This window comes from Hyalella azteca, unplaced genomic scaffold (genome assembly GCF_000764305.2).
Source record: "Hyalella azteca isolate HAZT.00-mixed unplaced genomic scaffold, Hazt_2.0.2 contig12396, whole genome shotgun sequence".
Classification (NCBI taxonomy): Eukaryota; Metazoa; Arthropoda; class Malacostraca; order Amphipoda; family Hyalellidae; genus Hyalella; species Hyalella azteca.
The window spans coordinates 80,542-102,294 of record NW_025942356.1 but is presented as its reverse complement, the minus strand read 5'-3'; the positions used below and the strand labels follow the sequence as shown (position 1 = coordinate 102,294).

Below are 21,753 nucleotides of genomic sequence, written 5' to 3'. Positions count from 1 at the left end.
GCAGGGCGGCGCCCCTGAACTTGAACTTGCCAGGTTTTCCCACTTGTAATAAGAATAACGGGACTCGCCGTGCCCAGGTCCCCACTGGATAAATGTGCTTTTTCTTACAATAGATTTTTTTCTTCCTCTGCCGCACTGTATCCACCCGGAAAGAATTGTCCAACTCTTCCTATCATGAATACTTTGGATTCAAGTCACACACCAGCACATATAATAATAATAATTAAATTGTTATTATTATATTACATGTATTATATTGCATGTATTATTCAGGTGGCATCTTTGTCCACCTGATCCTTGAGTGTATTTTGTCAGAGTCTTGGATTGAAATACATGCAGGTTGAAGCCGGATTTTAATTGTTATCGAGTTCAACGGAACTGTGGCTCAGAGAGTACGAAACTTCGCCCCAAAGTAAGCTATTATAATCTTTAACCGTTATAACATATCAAAATTTCCGCTATAACTTTGCAGAGACTAAAAGAGGCAAAAAACAGTACAAGGTCCTGCAAAATTGGGCTCACTTACACAAGACAAATGGCAACAATATTGGCTCACCTATAGCTGAAAGGTCCATTTGTGGTCCCGGTCTAGTGCTTTCCGGTCCGGTCATGACCGGTTTATCGGCACTGGTCATGCCGGCTATATAAGCTGGAGGTCGACGGGCCGGACTCCAGAACCATGAATCCTGCGGTCGTGTGCGGTGCTTTACTCCTCCTCCTCCTCCGTGAGTTTTCGTCTCGGGGTCAACAAAACAATAACTTTGTAACATGTATCCTTCTTAGGGTTTTTTTACCAGAGTTTTAAAGTCATTCTTGCGGCAAACTAAGTTGACCTATGCTGACCAGATCATGGTAACAGAGAGATATCTGAAACCTAATCGTACTAAAATAATAATCGAGAATAACAACATTTTCAACGTGCTCACTCATGTTAATGTATTTGTGTTAATCTTTAATTGGTGTATCTCGTGGATGAATTTAATGGAATGTTTAGTGGCATGCTAGAATAATTATCATAATGCTATCATAATTATCATAATGCTATCATAATTATCATAATGCTATCATAATTATCATAATGCTATCATAATTATCATAATGCTAGAATAATTATCATAATGCTAGAATAATTATCATATACTTATCGCGTAAAGTTCCATCGCAAAAAACAGGTGTGAGGATTCTAAATGCATCTCTAAACAACATAGAACTTTAAATTAAGATTGATTTTTAAGTTTCCTCCACTGGGCCTCGTCGACTCTACTTCTACACTCTACTCGCCACACTCTACTTTCTACCTTCTCGTCTATCCCCTCGTTTACATGGTAATGTGTCTATCCTCAATAAACTAAGTAATGTTGAAGATGCTTCGTCACGTTGCTTGTTGATTTATTATGTTGCCTGCACTGGTGTGCTTGTGGCAGATGAGTCAAGAATTTATTGTACCAAGGTTCTTGGAGGCTTATTCATACTATATAGCTTATTCATACTCGATTTAAGGACTAAGGTCAAGAGAAATGAAGAGATAGATTATCCAGTACGTTATTGCTGGTCGAATATAGCGTTTTTGATAGTGCTGGTGTGTGCTGTGGTGCTGATGTGCGTTAGAGACCTCGCGTGGTCTGAAATTCAAAGATCTCGAAATTCAAAGTTTTGGTGGAAAATTTCAAAATGCGGACGCTGGTTTGTCTGGTATTGTTTCGAGTTCAAGTCCATATTAAGAAACGTAGCTAAGTGAATAATACAAATTTTAAAATCTCGACACAAAAACGATAGTTTTTGAACAATTTTCTTTGCGGCGGTTGCTACAGTTGTTCTTACTCTCGCTTTTTTTAGGCGAATTGACACGAATTTTGTTGGTTCAGACTGAACGCCCTGAAGGGGATACAATTTTCATTGGAATAAAATTAATTATATAATAGGAAATAGATAGAAAGCACCTTTTAATAACTGGAGCTATAATAGAATGCAACGATAAATTGAGCACCTGATAATAAGTAACTGATCGATTATGCTAACGGCAATCAAGATAAATGAAGTATCCAAGAAGTATCCCTAAAAAATTGAAATTAATTATTTAGTAGTAGAAATGACGTGACGATATTAATCAGAATTATGGATGAACATGATCGTGATTACCGATCTGCTAGTTTACACATCAGGAAAGCAGTGCACTCTATAAAGCTGTTATTTTCACGCATTGCATCTGCCGAATTGAAAGCTGCACTGCCACACAATTTGTGCATTAACAGACCATTTTTATTTTGTCGGTTGAAAAAGCATCAAGAACAATATTCGTTGTTATTTTAGAATTTAGAAAAATGCGTCCCAAATATCCAAACAAGTCACAATATCTGGACAAGTCACAATATCTGAACAAGTCACAATATCTGAACAAGTCACAATATCTGAACAAGTCACAATATCTGAATAAGTCACAATATCTGGGCAAGTCACAATATTAGAACAAGTCACAATATCTGAACAAGTCACAATATCTGGACAAGTCACAATAAGTAAATAAGTCACAATTTGTAAACAAGTCACAATAAGTAAACAAGTCACAATATGCAAACAAGTCACAATGTTCCTGCAAGTATACTATCACGCCCGGCCAGCCATATACAAAAATTATCAAGGATAGCTTAGCCACTACTCCTGGTAGCCTCGAGGGGAAGCTTATCTATCCCACTAATTTAATACGCGTTCAATTACTCTAAAAAAATTTTCCACTAAAAATAAAGGAAGATTTATTGACAGAAAGATTCATTTGCAAAAGTGAACCCAAGATATTACCCAGAGTTTCAGTATATTACTCATTCATGGGAATATTACTTCTGTAAATAATTTTATGTCACAACTCCCACCCTCAATGAAGATGGAATTCAGAACACAATTCAAGCTTGAGAAAATAACTTCAATAAATACTTTAATATCACGTCCCCTCAGTAGAGGTGGCGGTGGGTCAGCGGGTGCCGGAGTCGAAGATGGACCCGGAGGTGTACTGCCCAGGCCGCGGCCCCCAAGAGCTCTTCAGGGCGCAACAACCTGCCGACATCACCGAAGAGGAGGTATACGTGCGTTATGGCGCACCGTTGTGAACACAGTTATACGTAGTGATATTGTGCGCAGTGAGACACTGAGACACTTTGTATGTTTGTGTGCTGTGCGTCACTGCGTGTTATTAATTATAATTTTGAACGACACTTACGGGTACATCGTGACTGTTCTCAGCATTATGGAGCTTGCTGGTTACCAACGACACTGGCAACTGAGATCGACGGTAAAAAAAAGTCAATTCATTGGCTGCGAGGGACTCGCTTATCTCTTAACTTTACGCTTGCAGACACAAGACAAAAGACCGAACCAGGAGAACACATTCAAGCTTGTCAAGGAGCAGTGAAGTCAACTTTGGCCCTGTGAACCGAGCCTTCTGAAGTTCTAGCAAAAAATGAGTTTAAAAAATCAATAAAACTGCATCAATTGGTTGCACCAGCCGTTTCTTCTCTTCGAGTAACCATTAGTTACATCTTAGCTTTAGCAATAAACGAACAATTTCGACCCACAGGCCCATGCGACATGCAGGAGCTACTACCGCTGTGTGCCGGGTGGGGGTAACCGCATGCGAGTGATCCACAGCAAGTGCGGCGGCTTGATGTTCTTTGATGTTGAGCTACAGACCTGCCAGCTCCGTAACAAAGTCCACAACTGTGCCAAGTGGGAGCGTAAGTCTTTTGAATTCGTTTCATATTCAGTTTGAATGGCATTCACATTGAAATTTCAGTATGCAACCTTCCATTTTATAAACTATTAATCCTCAAATAGAGCCGTTAGGTCAGAAAAAAACGCTTCAACCGCCTACAGTTGAAATGATTATAAGTTATTGGGGATAGCCTATTCTCTTGCGTTCATATTGCATACTTCAAACAGTGGCTGTATTGACAAACTCTACATGGATTTATTTGAATTGCTAATTTAGTAATTATAGCTCCTCTGATTTTTAAATAATAACTCTTCTGACCTGTTCGTTTATTCTCATATGACTTCGAAAAAATCATAACGATCGATATGTGGAATTGGCCGAAAGAGCTTGGGTGAGAGTTCCATGCTGTAACTGCCAGTTGGCACACATACAGAGATCAGTGACCATGTTAGACCATGAATCGCGTATTCATTGTACAAAGACTAATTTCTAATTGTTGGTTATTTAACAAATTTTAGGAATTCTTCAGTTCACTCATTTAGACTGACGCAATTGACCTGAGTAGACTATTAATACTGGCTCCACTGCACTAGACTTGCTGATAGAACACTTTGAAATTCACGGATAACGGTGATAAATTTTAAGAAACCAGGTTTGAATGACATTGCTGCTTGAGTCAATGAATCACAATTTTCCAGAGGCTCAGAAACCGAAACCAAAATGGCCGCGAAATTACAACGACGAGACTCCATGCACAGCTGAAGAAATAGAGTGCGGCAGTGGCGAGTGTTTGGGCAAAGAACGGTTTTGTGATGACATTCCTGACTGTGAGGACGGGTCAGATGAGAACATCTGCAGCGGTGAGTAGACCAACATATGTTTTGTAATAGTAACTCGGAAAAAAAGTACAAAATATCTCATCTCAAAATATGGTTGAAGATTAAAAGTAATATTTATAAATAACATAGCATTGGGTGAAGATTAACAGAAGTGCGAGAACTGGCAACTAATGAGGTTGCCAACGTTCATTGTGTGAGGCGTCGGCCTCAGCATTGTTCGACTGCCATGGACTACCATTACACTGATTGCTCGAGATGATTCAGTATGAATTAAACTTAAAGTATAAAACTCTTCATCTCAACTTGGTAGCGTGGTTTCAAACTTGAGCCCTAATTATTCTAATCTTCCACCAGGCCCATGTTTATTATAAATAATATATCTTTACCCTTTGCTCAAGAACAGGAAGTAGCTCAGTATTTTGAGATGCATGAAGTTTTTCAATATCCAATGTGCAAATCTAAAATGTGACTCAAAACCGCATCTGGACCAGCCTCCAGTTGAATGAGTGCCCATCTCACCATTACCTCATCTTATTTCATCATATGATTTCGAAACCTCTTTGCCCAGCATTCCATGTAATAAGGCTGTTTTACCCAGTCTCTCGAGAGTATATTCAACTCGAAGCATTGGCTGAATTAACAAACAAATTTTACATTTAAATCAAACAAAACACCAATGTCTTGTGTTCTTGCTATGGTTATTAATCACTAAATCAAAATGTGTTCCAGACCCCGAGATGGATCCCAACGCAGCCGAGCGATGCAATCCCACCACTTGTCTCTGGGCGGAAGGCTGTTTCTGTTCTGTCGACGGTTCACGCATTCCTGATGATCTCCCTCCTGCTCAGACCCCCCAGATGATCATGATCACATTCACAGGATCCGTCAGCGAGGAGAGCTTCAAAGTTTACCAGGAAATTTTCGGGAAAAGTATCACGAACAAGGGGAATGATTGCACTCCTAAGGCAACCTTCTTCGTCAGTCACGTATTTTCCAACTATTCGGCAATTCAGGAGCTTCATCGGCAAGGGCATGAGATCGCCGTGTCTTCCATCACCAACAACGCAGACAAGAACTACTGGAGCAGTCTTTCCGTGGCGGACTTCGAAGCTGAATTCGATGGCGGTCGCTTGATCGCAGAGACTTTCGCTAATATTTCTCAAGGGGAAATTCTAGGATTACGAGTACCTCTCGGTCGCGTAGGAGGTAACAATCAGTTTAGGATGATGACAGAAATGGGATTTTTGTATGATTCGTCTATTGCAGCCCCTCGCGGGCCCTCCCCTTTGTGGCCTTATACGCTCACTCATCGAATGCCTCACAAGTGCATTGGTATTAATCAGAATTGTCCAACTCGCAATTTCACGGCATGGGAGATGGTCATCAACGAGTTGGACAGGAGAGAAGATTCGACATATTCGGAACAGGTGACAGGATGTCACTTAATTGATCAGTGTTCTGGTATCGTCGACCCCAAACAGTTCAGAAATTTTTTAGAGTCAAATTTGCAGCGTCATTACTCCACCAACAGGGCTCCTCTGGGTCTCCACTTCACTTCTTCTTATTTCCTCACTCGCAAGAGCTTCCTGAGGGAGTTCACTAAGTGGATTGCGGACGTCGCATCCCGTGGAGACTTTTTCTTCGTAAGTATGATGCAGGCCATCCAATGGATGGAATCACCTACAGAAATCGCCGCGCTAAACAATTTCAAAGAATGGAAAACGAAGTGTGTTCCTAAAGGACAACCTTACTGTATGCTACCAGATCCGTGTGAGCGAAAGCCCCCTCGGGTTCTGGCAAATGAAGGTAGCATGTACATGCACACATGTATGGAGTGCCCTGAGGAGTACCCATGGCTTTACAACCCATCTGGGAATAGATGGGGATTCATCGACTTGTAGACCCACCACTGAAATAGGCTAGTAATAATGGAGTATAACTATAGCAACAAATTGATTCCATCAGAAAGAGGAATATTAACCATTTTTAAGTTGGAACCCACGATAAGGAACCACATAAGAACTTTCTTAAATTGTGTTCTGGTAAAGAGATGTGTACTTCCCCGAGCTGTACAAGAAGCTAAAAGAGATCCATTTCATGACTAGCAAATCTATAGGCCTTCTGGTACCTCGAGTTTCTTCAGCAACCAATAAAAGGGCAAAGTTAGATCAGATTTGCAGAATGTATTTTTCCATTTTTCCAATTAAAAATACATTCTGGGAATCTAATGAAACATCATTGATTGTCTATATAGTTTCTTGAAAGTTACGTGACTCATAAAAAATGGGCATTCCTTAATTAATAAAGCCATTCTAATAAACGCATCTTTATTGTCCAATATTTATATGAGAGATTTGAGGCGCGTATTCAAACCTACCCGAACTCCCCAGCATGCCTCCCACTCTACGATGTGAAATCCATGCTCACTTCTCAATGCAGGTACTTTTAAACATTGCATCTAGAAATCTGAGAACAGGAGATCTAGAAAGAAAACAGGCGGAAAGCGATAACACCGTTAGCAGACGAGAGAATTGTGCATCATTTCTTGCGAATATGTAGGCATATAATTGAAAACGCTTGTAATTCAGCTTTTTTTTTGTTTTATATTTTATCTTTAGAGGAATATTGATGATCTTAATTTGTTGAGAGGCCATGACAGTCCCGCTGGACGCGTGTAGAAACGAACACTTGGTGCAACCGTGAAAGTCCACCAATTCAAATATAGATTTACAGTAGTTTGCCATCTAATGGAAAGACACCATAAGTTTTCAATGGGTCGCAATAGAAAATCTTTCATGTAAAACTATAAATATAGATTTACAGTAGTTTGCCATCTAATGGAAAGACACCATAAGTTTTCAATGCGTCGCAATAGAAAATCTTTCATGTAAAACTACAAGGGATTTTTTTTTTTCGTACGTTTGCAGTTTTCTGAACTCAGGAAATAGGAATATATTTTAATTCTACAAATTTCACCAAAAATGGTTTATATAAGTAGCTTACGTTTTGTATATGTCATTCAGTCGAAAAAGCATTGATAAAAAATCAAAAGTCAACACTTGGGAAGTAACAAGCTTCCAAGAAGAATCAGGGTGTACGGAGACGATGAGAGAGTTTTTTTTTTTTAAACTAGTACTTTCGGGCACTGTGGTACACTTTACACTGTGATACTTTCGGGCACTGTGGTACACTTTACACTGTGATACTTTCGGGCACTGTGGTACACTTTACACTGTGATACTTTCAGACACTGTGATACACTTTACACTGTGGTACTTTCAGACACTGTGATACACTTTACACTGTGGTACTTTCAGACACTGTGATACACTTTACACTGTGGTACTTTCAGACACTGTGGAAAAGCGCCCGAAAGCTACATCAAAGACGGGGCAACGCGACCACTGCACTCAAGCATTTGCCTTCAGATCATCTGTTTGTTCCAATTTTGCGTACCGTCAGATGGACAGGAAGATCCATAAAGTTGGAATCCTAACCTTTGACGTTTGATGAGATGTGGAGAAGAAATATTATGTAGATTATGAAGAAATTTAGTCTGACAAAGAGAGAAGTTTTCTTGAAATGGATAGAAAAAGTGGAGGATAGGAAGGAGTGGAGGGATAGGAAAGAGTGGAATGATAAGAAGGATTGGAGGGATAGGAAGGAGTGGAGAGTGGAAGGAGAGAAGGGAGAGGAAGGAGTGGAGGGAGAGGAAGAAGGAGGCAGAGGTGACTTGCGTACTTGGTGACTTTGCACTTGCGAATGTTAATTAATAATAATTAATAACGGGGCAATGAGGCAGTTTAATGTAAACTTTCAACAATCTACAGAAATTGAGAAAGAGAAAGAAAAAGAGAGAAGAAGAAGGGAGAGGTGACTGCACTTGCGCACATTGGTGGGTGCCCCGCCATCCTCGGTGGCAGCGACCGGTTACCTGCAAGGCGGCGCCCCTGAACTTGAACTTGCCAATTACACTCATACAAATAAGTGAAACTTCGTCTAATTAACGATGCAGCATGCGCTCATATGGGTTATCCTGACTCAGTTTCATTCGGCAAAAGATCGTATCAAAGCTTCGTCCGCCCTCGGCTCGTGCTGTAGGTAGGAAAGTGTTTCAAATTTTGGACAATTTTATAATCCATTCAGTTGCAAGGTTAAACACTAAACTAGATTTGACGCGCTTAGCTGTCCGGCGAGGGAAAGGTTTGCTATATACAATAATTATATGCACAGTATACCAACCATTGCATTGTACTAACGAGGACAATACATAGATAAATATAACTCTGTACTCACTGCAGTGAGTGACAGAGAGCGCATTTTCTCGTGGACGAAAACGTGAAGTCATGGACGGACAAACAGACAAACGGACAGACAGACGGACAGACGGACATGGCGAGCAAAATAGTGCATTTTTTCCATAAATGAGAAAATGCGCTAAAAATAGGGATCGTCGAGATACTATGGGACTCTAGAGGGTGCATTATAGATGTGAAAACACCTGTATTGAATTTAAAATATATAGCTGGACTGGTAGGAAATATCGTCGACTCCAAGTGGTCGCTTGGATCACAACGGGCTGAGCGCTGAATTGAAATTTTAACAGTGCTTTGATAACCTTTATCGCAGTATAGTCCTTGTAAAGCAATACTTAATCGGATAAACTTACTTCGCTAACCCTTCCCCCACTAACCCTCACTCGGCTAACCTTTATATCCTCTAACCCTTTCCCCGATAACCCACATTCTGCTAACCCTTGCCTCGCTTCCAGAAGCCAGGTTTAACTGTCCAGCTGCACAATGAATATAAGTTGTTTAAGTCATTGCTGCAGTGCAGGTTAGACTGACCGGGATCTATAGGCTTCAAATTGTGTTGAGTAGAACGTGCCTGCGGATACGCGGGTACTAAACTTCGCCCCCCAATGCAAGCTATCCTAATTTTTTATAGTTATTGCCCAATATTTCCGCATAGAGTTTATAGAGACATTACTCTTGTTATCCACACTACTGCGCAGAAGAGTACGTGTCGTAAGGCCTAGCCAGTCAAGCTACAGCATTTGTCTCTATTCGCAGTACGTACGCTAATCTCAGGGCAGGGCTAATCTCTGTAATTCTCCAATTCGCTTGTTACATTTAGGATTTCTAGCTTATTCTGAATAAATGCGAAGACTTATTAAACTATTACTGAATCCGACACCATTACAGAGACTACAGGACGCGAGAGCTGTGCCGCCATCAAACCCTTTCTCTGATCAATTTTTGGAGCGTCTACTGATATCTGACGAAGTAACCTGATACAAGACATCTACAGTCGGACCAATTAAACAGGAATACCAATCTGAACTCATGATACCGAAGATTCCACGTACTGGTCCCGGACATGAGCTCACTGGTATCAGGTTGAAGGCACCAGTAAAGGTTCGCAAGTAGCAGGCCTGTGGTACTGCCTTCAGGTAGTTGGTATCGGACATTATTGGTCATTTCACTGGTCGTTAAGATGTATCGTTCGTGGTTCACCGGTACCGATCGGTTCCTGAGCACCACTAGCTGTTACTCGTACGGCAAGGAGATAGCCGGTACCGTGCAAGGGTTCTCCTGTATTGGAAAAATGTTCATCGGTAGCCCTGATGCCGAGAAAATGGACTCGTATATAAGCAGGAGGGCGGCGGGCCTGACTCCAGAACCATGAATCCTGCGGTCGTGTGCGGTTTTCTGCTCGTCCTCCTCCGTGAGTTTTTCGTTGAGTCGCTTGAAAATTTTTTTTATCGTGTAACCGTATTACAATTATTTTTGACCAGATTTTAAAAATCAAGCGTTTTTCATCAGGTTAGAATAAGTCAACGATTTTGTGACTGTCATCTGTCCGATCCAGATGCCAGAAATTAAAAATGTGCGCAACCACTCGTTTAAAATGGCAGCTGACAACGTCGGCAGTGGTTGTGCATTCGCATTCATCTATAATTAAAAAAAAAAATCCTACGCCTGCATTTCAAGTAATGTGTCATGTGATAATAAATTTTTTGTAAGTATGTTTGAAATAAGTTTCAACTTAAAATGCATACCTTTTAGGCTTGTTCGACGATTAAATTATAAAAATATGTGTAGAATTTTATTACACAGCACGTGTGCTTGAGTTACGCACACACCTTAAAAACTGTTGTCAAACCATAAACAAAATATTGCAAGCTGTTTGAAATAATTAATATTTCCTCAAATAGTTCTTGATCCCCAAATATAACTATCACGAGAGAAAACTAAAAACTATGTCCTTTATTAAAATAACGGGACTAAGAAAAGTAAAATAGATCCAGTGAGCAGGGCTCAACGTCCATTAGAGTTTATCTTAACGAAAGCCTGGCCCTCTTGTGACGGTTTTAAGCCTCGGCTGCAGCGTTAGATCACGTTGAAGATAGCATCATCTGCTCCCGTCATTAGTTGAAGTTTCTCTAAACTCTCAGTTACTTTGTTTTACATCGATTTGTTATCTTTCTGCTAGGTTATGAATATTTTTATAAAACTGGAAAACACAGTTTTTGAATTCTGGTGGTAACTGTTATTTCCAGGCGGGTTACACAGTACGCCGCAGACGCCGCAGACATCAGCGTTGAAGCTCAAACACTAAACACTATTTACACTAAACTGTAAGCCGAACTTCTCTCCTGAATAATTTTCTATAATCGTTTATGCTTTTCCTCAAAGTCCTTGGATCACGCTACTACCAGACCAACCCTCGGGTCTTGCTTAATTACGATTCACATAAGTGTGCACAGAAAAGCACGTCTGATACAACAGGCTTTGCCATGTTTCAAGATTTTATTTATATTTCATTGTTAACCCCACATGATGATATAGATGGCTGTCAACCAGGCAAATCGAACGCCAAACGCGTTTATCAAATAAATCATTCGATCCATAACCATAAAGAAGAGGAAATTAGTGAAAATTTGTTCCTTTTCAAAGGTCATTAAAATAAAAACTGCAAGTTATGTTAGAAATTCTCCCACAGCTTAAAAGCACCCTGAACAATATTCAAAATTTTCATTGCCGAGTCCTAGAGTTTCTGGTGACCAACCGGACCCGCGACCAAAAGTGTGAAATTAAACTTGGAAAAATATTCTTTAATATACAGCTCGATTACATTGACGTGTAATATAACGTAAAATTCAATATACGCAATAACTTAAAACTACACAACGACGTAAAATGTCCGCAATATCGCTAAGCTTATAAAATGTTTGATAAGAGCCAAATAAATATTGTTAGGACTATTAGTCCGACCACGATTACCTTATTAACACAATATCGTTCCTCGCTGTACTAAGTTGGAATGGGTAATAAGGATAAAAAGAAATAAGAATAAAAACGTTCCTAAGAATAAATAAATAAATATAAAAAATATTTCTAAAAACCACGTTTTTCTGGTTTTTACAAAACCAAAAATAATGAAATAAAACAAATAAAAAAACTGTTGAAAAACCACGTTTTCTTAACGGACAAAAAAGAAAAACATTTACTCTCGCATAACATTTAAGTTATGTAAAATTTTATGTAAGAGTAAATGTTTGTCTTTTTTGTCCGTTAAGAAAACGTGTTTCTAACAGTTTTTTTATTTGTTTTATTTCATTACTTTTAGTTTTGCAAAAACCAGAAAAAAGTGTTTTTTTTTAATATTTTTTACAGTTATTTATTTTCTACTTTTTAGTTAGCAATTTTAGTAATTGAAATCAATTTCCAGGGTTGGCAAGTGTGGATGTTCGAGAAACAACTCAATTCCAAACTGTGAATTTTTCGTGTTTTTATTTATTTTTTTTTCGAAAAAAATTTTTAAATTATTTTTTCTGATGATAAAAACTTGAATTGTTAGGCAGCATAACCAGGTTTTTCTGGTGTTTACAAAACTAAAAATAATGAAATAAAACAAATAAAAAAAACTGTTAAACACCACGTTTTCTTAACGAAAAAAAAATTAACTCTTACATAACATTAAAGTTATGTAAAATGTTATGTAATGTTATATAAGAGTAAATGTTTTTCTTTTTTGTCCGTTAAGAAAAATGTGGTGTTTAAAAGTTTTTTTTATTTGTATTATTTCATTATTTTTTGTTTTGTAAACACCAGAAAAACATGGTTTTTAAAAAAGTTTTTTTTAATATTTATTTTCTACTTTTTGTTTAGCAATTTTAGCAATTTAAATCAATTTCCAGGGTTGGCAAGTCTGGATGTTCGACAAAAAAAATCGATTCCCAACCGTGAATTCTTAGGGTTTTATTTATTTGTTATTATTTTATTTATTTTGTTACGCAGAATATTATTATATTATAGTATATTATTTTTATTACGGGTTTTATTTATTTATTACGCAGCATAAGCATGCATGCCAAATTTCAAGTTTCTAGGATCTTCAGAAGTGCTCTAAATTAAGGTTTGAATTTTCGATGACGACAGAGACGAAGCGAAACTAAGAAAAACGTGGAAAAATGGATAATATTGTCCTAATGTCGATGCACTCTAACCGTATGTCACTCTCCGCGAACGTAACTTTCAACTTGAATTATACCTAAACTATTGAGTATAGCAACCTGTGGACGTTTGAACGCAAGTGAGAACATTTTAAAGTTGTCGTACGTGGCGGCAACCATCAGTGCAAGTCATTTTGTTTGTGCCTCCCCAGTGCCTTCGTCCCTCTGGTCCCATTTATGAATATCACTTCTTTATAAATTATAATGGCTATGCCCCCAGTGGGAGTGACGATGGGCCAGCTGGTACCGATAACAGAGATGGACCCGGAGGTCTACTGCCCTGGCCGAGGCCCCCACGAGCTCTTCAGGGCGGAACTCCCCGCCGGAATCACCGAAGAGGAGGTCAGTGTGTTATGGTGTGTCATTGTGTACAGCGTATTGCGGCGTGTTATTGTGCGGAAAGTGTTTGTTCGAAGATTCACGAAGCGAAAACACTTAACGAAGTCCCTTTTTTAGAACCTAAAGCAAAAAATGTTAGTCAAGGGAAATGAGGAAATTCAGTTCATGCAACTTTGATTTCTAAACTTTTCTTAACCTGCCTATTACGGTACTTAAGTTGTCGAATTAGTCAGAAAATTACTCTGAAATGTTCAACAAAATCCAATGTGACCAGACAGTTCTTTAATAGGCCTCTAATAGGCTTTGCCTTGTTTCAAGATTTTGTTTACATTTCATTAATTATCCCACTTGATGATAAAGATGGCTGTCAACCAGGCTAGTATAGAACGCCAAACGCGTTGGTCAAATAAATTATTCCATAATCATGAAGAAAAAGAAATTCGTGAAATTTTATTTCATCTTAGAGATCAGTAAAAAAAGGCTGCAAATTATGTTACAAATTCTCTCATCGCTTGAAAAGCACCATGAACAATATTTAAACTTTTCATTGCTGAGTCCAAGAGTTTCTGCATGGGGACCAACCGGGCAAGCGATCAACAAGGATAAATTCAGCCTAACTTATTAAGAGGGAGGTTCAGATCTAGAAACCCTTGCACCCAAACAGCTCGGTACAAATGAAAGTTAACTTTGTAAATTATATTTAGGCCGAGTGTTCAAAGAAGTAGAGAAGACCAACAAAGTACATTCAAATAGGTCCTTCATGTTGATCCTTCATATGGAGCGGTCCGCATATTTAGCAGCAAAATTCGAACTATCGACCCACATTCAAAATAATATCACTGGTAGCGAGTGACTCAAGAGTTAGATGCAACATCAATCCACTCAGATCAACAAATGGTCTCAATTTGCTATAACCACTAAACGCCATCCCCTGCCTTACGTGAGTCAACTTCGATCACTTAAGGTGAGTCCTTTGGCAATAATGAGTCAATAGAATCAGTTAAAAAAGAATCGCAAGTTTGCCCAAGCGTTCTTTCACTTCCTATCATCAAGTGCATTATCATCACACCTTAATTGCTGCCACATACGAAAAATACATTTTAGATTTTGCCTGAAAGGAATAATTCCGACCCACAGGCCCGCGCGACATGCAGGAGCTACTACCGCTGTATTCCAGGCGGGGGCAACCGCATGCAGGTGATCCACAGCAAGTGCGGCGATGGGATGTTCTTTGATGTTGAACTGCAGACCTGCCAGCTCCGTAACAAAGTCCACAACTGTGCCATGTTAGAGCGTGAGTTTTTTATTTGTATATTAGAGTTACTATTTCATTCATTGCCATCATATAACTAATTTGAATGTTCTCAAATAATTTTTTTGAAGCTCATAGTGGTCGAAGAGTCAAGTCATCTGTATGTTTGAGTTAATTAATTTAATTTCTATCCAGAAGAATAATAGTGTACATTGTACTAATTCATTTGTGACTATTTTTTATATGTCAGTTAAAGTTTAAATGGTTCCAACCGTTGGACTATAATTTCATTTTGAGAATCACGTACGCGCTGCTGCAGGTACTTATTTGATGAACTCAACTCTCTTTTTATCAAAAAGTTCAAGGGATGAAGATTGTTAAATAGTACCGATATTGATTGAGAATGATGCATATAGTTATATTAGATAATAATATTGAATAATTTTATCACAACATACAGTGGCTCAAAAACCAAAACCAAAATGGCCGCGAAATTACAACGACGAGACTCCATGCACAGCTGAAGAAATAGAGTGCGGCAGTGGCGAGTGTTTGGGCAAAGAACGGTTTTGTGATGACATTCCTGACTGTGAGGACGGGTCAGATGAGAACATCTGCAGCGGTGAGTAGACCAACATATGGGATTTTTGTATGATTCGTCTATTGCAGCCCCTCGCGGGCCCTCCCCTTTGTGGCCTTATACGCTCACTCATCGAATGCCTCACAAGTGCATCGGAACTGATCAGAATTGCCCAACTCGCAATTTCACGGCATGGGAGATGGTCCTCAACGAGTTGGACAGGAGAGAAGATTCGACTTACTCAGAACAGGTGACAGGATGTCACTTAATTGATCAGTGCTCTGGTATCGTCGACCCAAAACAGTTCAGAGCATTCCTGGAGTCGAATCTGCAGCAGCATTACACCACCAACAGAGCTCCTCTGGGTCTCCACTTCACTTCTTCCTATTTTCTCACACGTCAGAGCTTCCTGAGGGAGTTCACCAAGTGGATTGCGGACGTCGCAGCCCGCGGAGATTTTTTCTTCGTAACTATGATGCAGGCCATCCAATGGATGGAATCGCCTACTGAAATTACAGCACTTAATAACTTCGAAGAATGGAAAAGAACATGTGTTCCCACAGGACAACCCAACTGCGTTCTGCCCAACCCATGCAAACGGAGGCCCCCTCGGATTTTGGCGATTGAAGGCAGCATGGCACTCCATACGTGCATGGAGTGCCCTAGGGAGTACCCGTGGCTTTACAACCCTTTGGGGGACATATTGGACTTGGACGATTTGTAGAAAATGCTAGTTCAATGGATGACCTGTAATAATTTATTTCCATTATAGAAATACTTTGGTAACTTTAAAGGAATTTATAGCTAATAGCATGGAATGCTATGAGAAAGTATCTAGAAAATTTATTGGGCTTTTTTTCTGGCAAGGGGAAATGTATTTTCAAGTTGCAAAGTTCATTTTGAAAATCCAATTTATGACCGCCGTCGCAATGGTCTTCTTAAACCTCGTGGTCCTCTACCAGTAAATTAGTGCGTATAAAGTTTGTACAGATTTACAGCATGTAATTTTAAAGTTGGTGTCAGATAGCAAGTTCTAGATTTTCTAGCAGTAGATTGTCAAAAATTTAGTGGCATCAAAAATAAAAAGCACTCATCAGTACAGCGATAGTGATTAACAACCTCATTGATAGTGATAGCGATAGTGATTAACAACCAAGAGAGTCGGTCATCTTGATTAACCAAGTTTCGACTTTTAACGCAACATGCGAGACAAGATGAAATCAAAATAATTATTTAGGAGAAGTTATTTGATTCACGGTTAAATGTTATTCACATTGACTAATGATCGAGTGCTTCACGTTTGAGAAAACTAATATATTCATCAAATATCAAGCCAAAAATCTCGAGTACTAATAACTACTTCAGGATTTCTATTATAAAAACACCCAAGTTCAACAAATAAGTATTTTTTTTCAATCAGTTTCTCTGTATATTATAATTGAACAACATAGAAGCAATTCTATAACCTTCATTCATGTGGCTGACACTTTTGCGAATAAAATAAGAAATTATAATAAACCTTAAGATATCATTTGGATATATTTAAATATTAAGTAGTAATTGAGTAAAACTAAAAAAACAGGCGAGAAATTCAGCATTTCAATGTTTTTTACTTAAAAATCAACGAATCACGGCTCAGAAAATTGAAATTTTCCACACTCTTGTCGAGTGGCTGAATGTGGCATTATCACAGGTTATATGTTCCAACTTTACCCGTCTAATTTTCTGAAAAATTGGCATCTGTAACTTCTACCAATGTCATGGAGAGCTGACTGTAAATTAATGATTTTAACCAGCATGAAAGGCAATACATCTATAAATAATACTTGAGTATGTATGTATATAATACTTGATGGACGTGCAGAATCTACAACTACAAGTGTTACTTGATGGATGATCAGAGATAATTCAGAGTAAATCCATAAATTTGTCTTAATATAAAATTGAGATCTCAATTTTTCTCAGAAAGACACTCATGGAAACATTATCTATCAGAAATACGTGAAGAGCAGGGCCGAATAAAGTAGAAGACTGTGCCAGCACTCAAGATGTAATTCAAATGTGATAATATCCATCGAGCTGCATGTAACCAACCTGCATCGCCCCAACCTATAACTTGCATCAACAAAAGACACGCTCCTTGTAACAGTCGGCAGGCACCCCCTGGTCCCCTCGTTTAGACCAAAGTTGTGTTCGACTGTGCGCCTGAACACGTGTTGTTAATATACAAAAATAAATCAACATATAAATTATTGCTTTGAGTTGAAATTTCCATGGCGGATAATATCGTTCCCATTTAATTCTAGTGCAGGCTTGCCAGATGATGGCAAGAGGAAACGATCAAATCTTATCGCAAAACTGGTTTAAGTATATATTTATCAGTAAATTTACAATTTGGAGTATGACAATTTAATTTTTCGTACATTTCATTCATTGAAAATTACAATACGTTTAAGGCCATATTTGATCGTTGCCTATAGACGCAATTTAAAGCCCAAATCGTTTAATTTGGCCGGAAAAATGCCAGTGTGCAACATTTATTGGCAAGTGCCACCATTTGCGTTCAGGTTGACCTAGAAAAAAAGAACACAGCTCTATTTTAACACGTTGACTACGATTGCTTCATCTTGTACTATTATTTCATGTTTTGTACTGTTTTCAAACAGGGTTGCCAGACGGTCATTTTTCTGGACAAATTCCGTGATTTAGTTTTCCTCAATTACGTTGGCCGGCTAAAATTTATGATATGGATACTTCCTATTTAAATTTTAAACACTGCAAACAGAAAATAAATGGAATTTTTATGGCGGAACCGACAAATAAACTAGTATATATTGAGTTTCCGGCCTTTTATGTTCTCGGATTTGGCCGATTTTAGGCAACCTGAATTATGAACTACTACGTCCTGGAGAAATACATTTCCTGGTACGCATATGTACCACTTCGGAGTCAAAGTGTTAAATCAAACTGATTAAATCTAAAAATTTTATAAATTTCTAAATAATATAGATTTTATTTGTAGCAAAGTATCCACGCTTTAAAATATCATAAATAGCAGAGCCTCATAATGATGAATTTCAGTATCCATGTTGATATTTTGTTACTACAGTGAAAAGGAGAACGCTATGTAAATAAGTAATATTCGGTATTTTCTTAATTTGGTCGGGTGAAACCTATACAAAGTTCATCGAATAACGGTCGGTCATTGACCTAAGATGCTCACGATATGGATTATTCGATGGCTCAATAATGGGTTGTTCGATGGTTCGCTGATGGTTTGGTCAATGGTTCACGACGAATCGTCATGGTTCACAACAGTTGATTTTCAAATTTTGCTTGTGAAATTAGATTTCAGTTATCAATCACGGTATTAATAGCCTAATAAAAGTCTGCAGAAATTCGGGCCTAACGACGAGAGCGCCAACGAATAATTCGACATCGAATTGTCTTCGTAAAACATCCAACCTTGGGGCCTCTCATGTCCAAAGCACTGTGCACGTGTTTTGGTGTACTCGTTTTATCTTATCATTTAACACAACACTTACTCTGTGACCTCAATGATACCTTTATCTTTATTATCATACAATATTTTCCTCCTCTCTATTCAGTACCGACTGCGATGATGGCTTCATAACAAACTTGTTGCTGGGGAGCTCAAGTCCAGGGCCCATATTTTCAAAAAAAGTTAAGAGATCGTAAGTTCATCAGCCAATCATTGACGACCTTTCAAGCAAAATCCACCAATCATAGACAAGAAAATAGAGCGTAAGTACTTACGTTCACTTAGCGAGTTTTGGAAGTATGGCCCCTCCTGAAATGAACCAAGATTCAACCGCAAACTCAAAAAGTAATCTACTGAGTATACAAGGAACGTTGAACTTTCGACAGTACACTTCCCTTAATGTTAGCGATTCGATCCTTATTACAGACTTTAATGTTGTTATCCTATACTTTTGATGTCAATGTCCGCAGCACGGCAACATCTATAGCACTGTCGACGTTAATGTAGTTAATATTCATGGAACGATGTAAGATAATAAAATAAATAATACCTCAATAATGTTGACTTTTTGTAGAAGGAAATATATTGCCCATATGCGCACAATGTTGTCATAATTGGCCGATAATATAAGGAAATGCAAAGTTCATTATCACTTAATGTTGAATTTTTAAAGTGAAATAATGGGTTACTATGCTCACTTCACAATTAATATTGCTAGAATTAATGATAGCAGAAAATGTTCGATAGAGCGCGGCAACATTGCATGATGTCCGTGAGAACCTCATGAGAACGTATGAGATTTTATGAGTTGATTGATGCCAGTAGGTCAATGCGATGGACATGATAATGAGCATCGTATCTGGTGATGGCCTTGTGATCAAACCGCTGCAAATTCACTTGATTTCTAATTTTTATATAAAGCGTGAGAAAAATACATGTTATGTGTGAAGAAAGAGGGAGGAAGGCTGCTGTAAGAAGAAAAAATTGCAGCACTCTCCCGTACGTTGAGCTCGGTTCTTTGTCCTGCCATGACCAAGCAATGTGACTGCATGACGTTGGGGCATAACGTTATGAAATATTCGTTTCTGTAGTTTCTGAATTTCTGAATTGTTTTGATACATTTGAGTTTTGTTCACCTGAAATGAACGAAACAAATCCATCGATGAGATTTGGAAGTGGCGTTCTACGTGAAACAAGAACCATGCGAACAGAACATTTAAAATGTTTTAGTCAATATAAGGATTCAGTTTTGTCTTATTTGGCGTTTTCATATCAAATTACTCAAGTTGAGTAAGTTTTTGAAATTGAATTTAAGATAATAATAAAGCTATACTAATTTTTTAGGGATTTTGCAATGAAACTTAAATTAGAATCTTTAAATGATACAGGATTCCTTATCTCATGATGACAATTCACAGGATACCAAACTTTATGATGGCGGTATCCAGGATACCAAACCTTATGATGGCGGTACACATTAGAGGATTTTTTGATTCAAATTTTTAAGGTCGAACAATAATCTACAGATGACGTTGGTCGATAAAAAGGCAGGTTTGAGGAAATAATTTTATTTTATTAATGACGTTAGTATGCAACAACAAACGATTTCTGCTATCTAAATTAAGCAAATTATCTTAGTTAGCCGCAGGGATAAGCAGTAAAACATTACCTCGTTCACCACATTAGAGAACGGAGGCTGAAAGTCACAATTCGAGATGTTGCTGATTTAGTTTGACTTGATTTCTAAATTTTTCCAGTCTTTAAACACATGCGTTCAGAAAAAATTGACTTTGGCATTGACAATTTTGCGACGTACAGATTATGAATCAAGAGAAATATCTGTCTTGATTCCTGTTAACTTCATGCAAATAAAAATGTACAAAATGAATGAAGACATATAGGCAGTGATGAATGGTACATTTTTATCGTGAATGATCTTAGACGTAAGCTGCTCGCCTCATCAGACGATCTGTCTCAATATATACGCACAATTTCGCTAGTCATGTTCGGAATTTCGCTACTCGCAAAAGAATTTTGTACATCGCAAGATGCAATAATTGATTTCCTCCATATTAATGAATATATTCGTCCATATCGAACTAACAGGATATAATTCTGCAATTCATCTATCTCACTTATTTTATTATTTATGAATATTATTAAAAGATGACAGAATTTATTCATTAATACAAGTTCAATTTAAGACCGTTTTATCAAAAACTTTATTATTCATTTCTTTAAACAAACCAATCAACATTTTTCCACTGTTTTGGTAGATCAAAACTATGCATATCAAACCATCTATTAGATTATGTATCATCAATATGTGCATGCATCATCAACATGTACACGTACCATCAACATGTACATGTATCATCAACTATCTTATATCATATTAATACATTCATTAATTATGAATGTCAAAACATCTCATCACAGATGTTATCCCGTTGGTAGCACGGATACGACGGCGGTATGTGGGACATATAAAGGCGCGCTCCTCGGCCGCGTAGGTCAATACTGCGCGGTCCCTTGCGCCAGACGGAGGGTGTGTGTCGCTGCTGCCCTCGGTCCTTTCTAACTTCGTCCTTGTTCTGCCCTCGCAGCTCTGAAGCAAGTGTCGTCTGCTTAGCAGTTAGTGTTTTCATTTTGTTATAAACGTCGTGCGTGAAGTGAATTTTAAGAAAAATATTGTTTTTTAAGTTGGTGTGTGCAAAGTGAGAGGCAAATCAGTTAACTAAATTCAGTTTTATTTAAAAAAGCCATAGCATTTCAAGCAAATAGTCGGTGTTCGGTTGTTGTTCAGGATAACGACGCACAAGTTTCGGTTGAAATATACCTGCCTTTGGCTGCCTAATTATCGAGGTGAGTTTCAATGATCAAAAATACCATAGCAAAATAAGTGTGATACATCTGGGAAAGTGTTCTGCATAGTGGGGAATTTTGTATTGAAATTAAAATTTGTTATCTAGCTCTCATTTCGCCCAGTACGCAGAGGTAATCGCTAAAAAATCGCTTGA

The 21,753-nt window shown here is 38.2% G+C and overlaps 1 protein-coding gene across 1 annotated transcript; it reads left to right on the top strand.

The window, feature by feature from the left end:
• The first annotated feature begins 684 nt into the window (after positions 1 to 684).
• On the top strand, positions 685 to 16,330 carry LOC108681653 (chitin deacetylase 1). The gene is made up of 6 exons (XM_018170706.2): positions 685 to 725; positions 2,953 to 3,071; positions 3,569 to 3,725; positions 4,402 to 4,563; positions 5,272 to 5,777; positions 15,290 to 16,330. Exons 2-6 carry the CDS (start codon positions 2,988 to 2,990, stop codon positions 15,953 to 15,955), a joined length of 1,575 nt encoding a protein of 524 aa, XP_018026195.1. The 5' UTR covers positions 685 to 725; positions 2,953 to 2,987; the 3' UTR covers positions 15,956 to 16,330.
• The last annotated feature ends 5,423 nt before the right edge of the window (positions 16,331 to 21,753 follow it).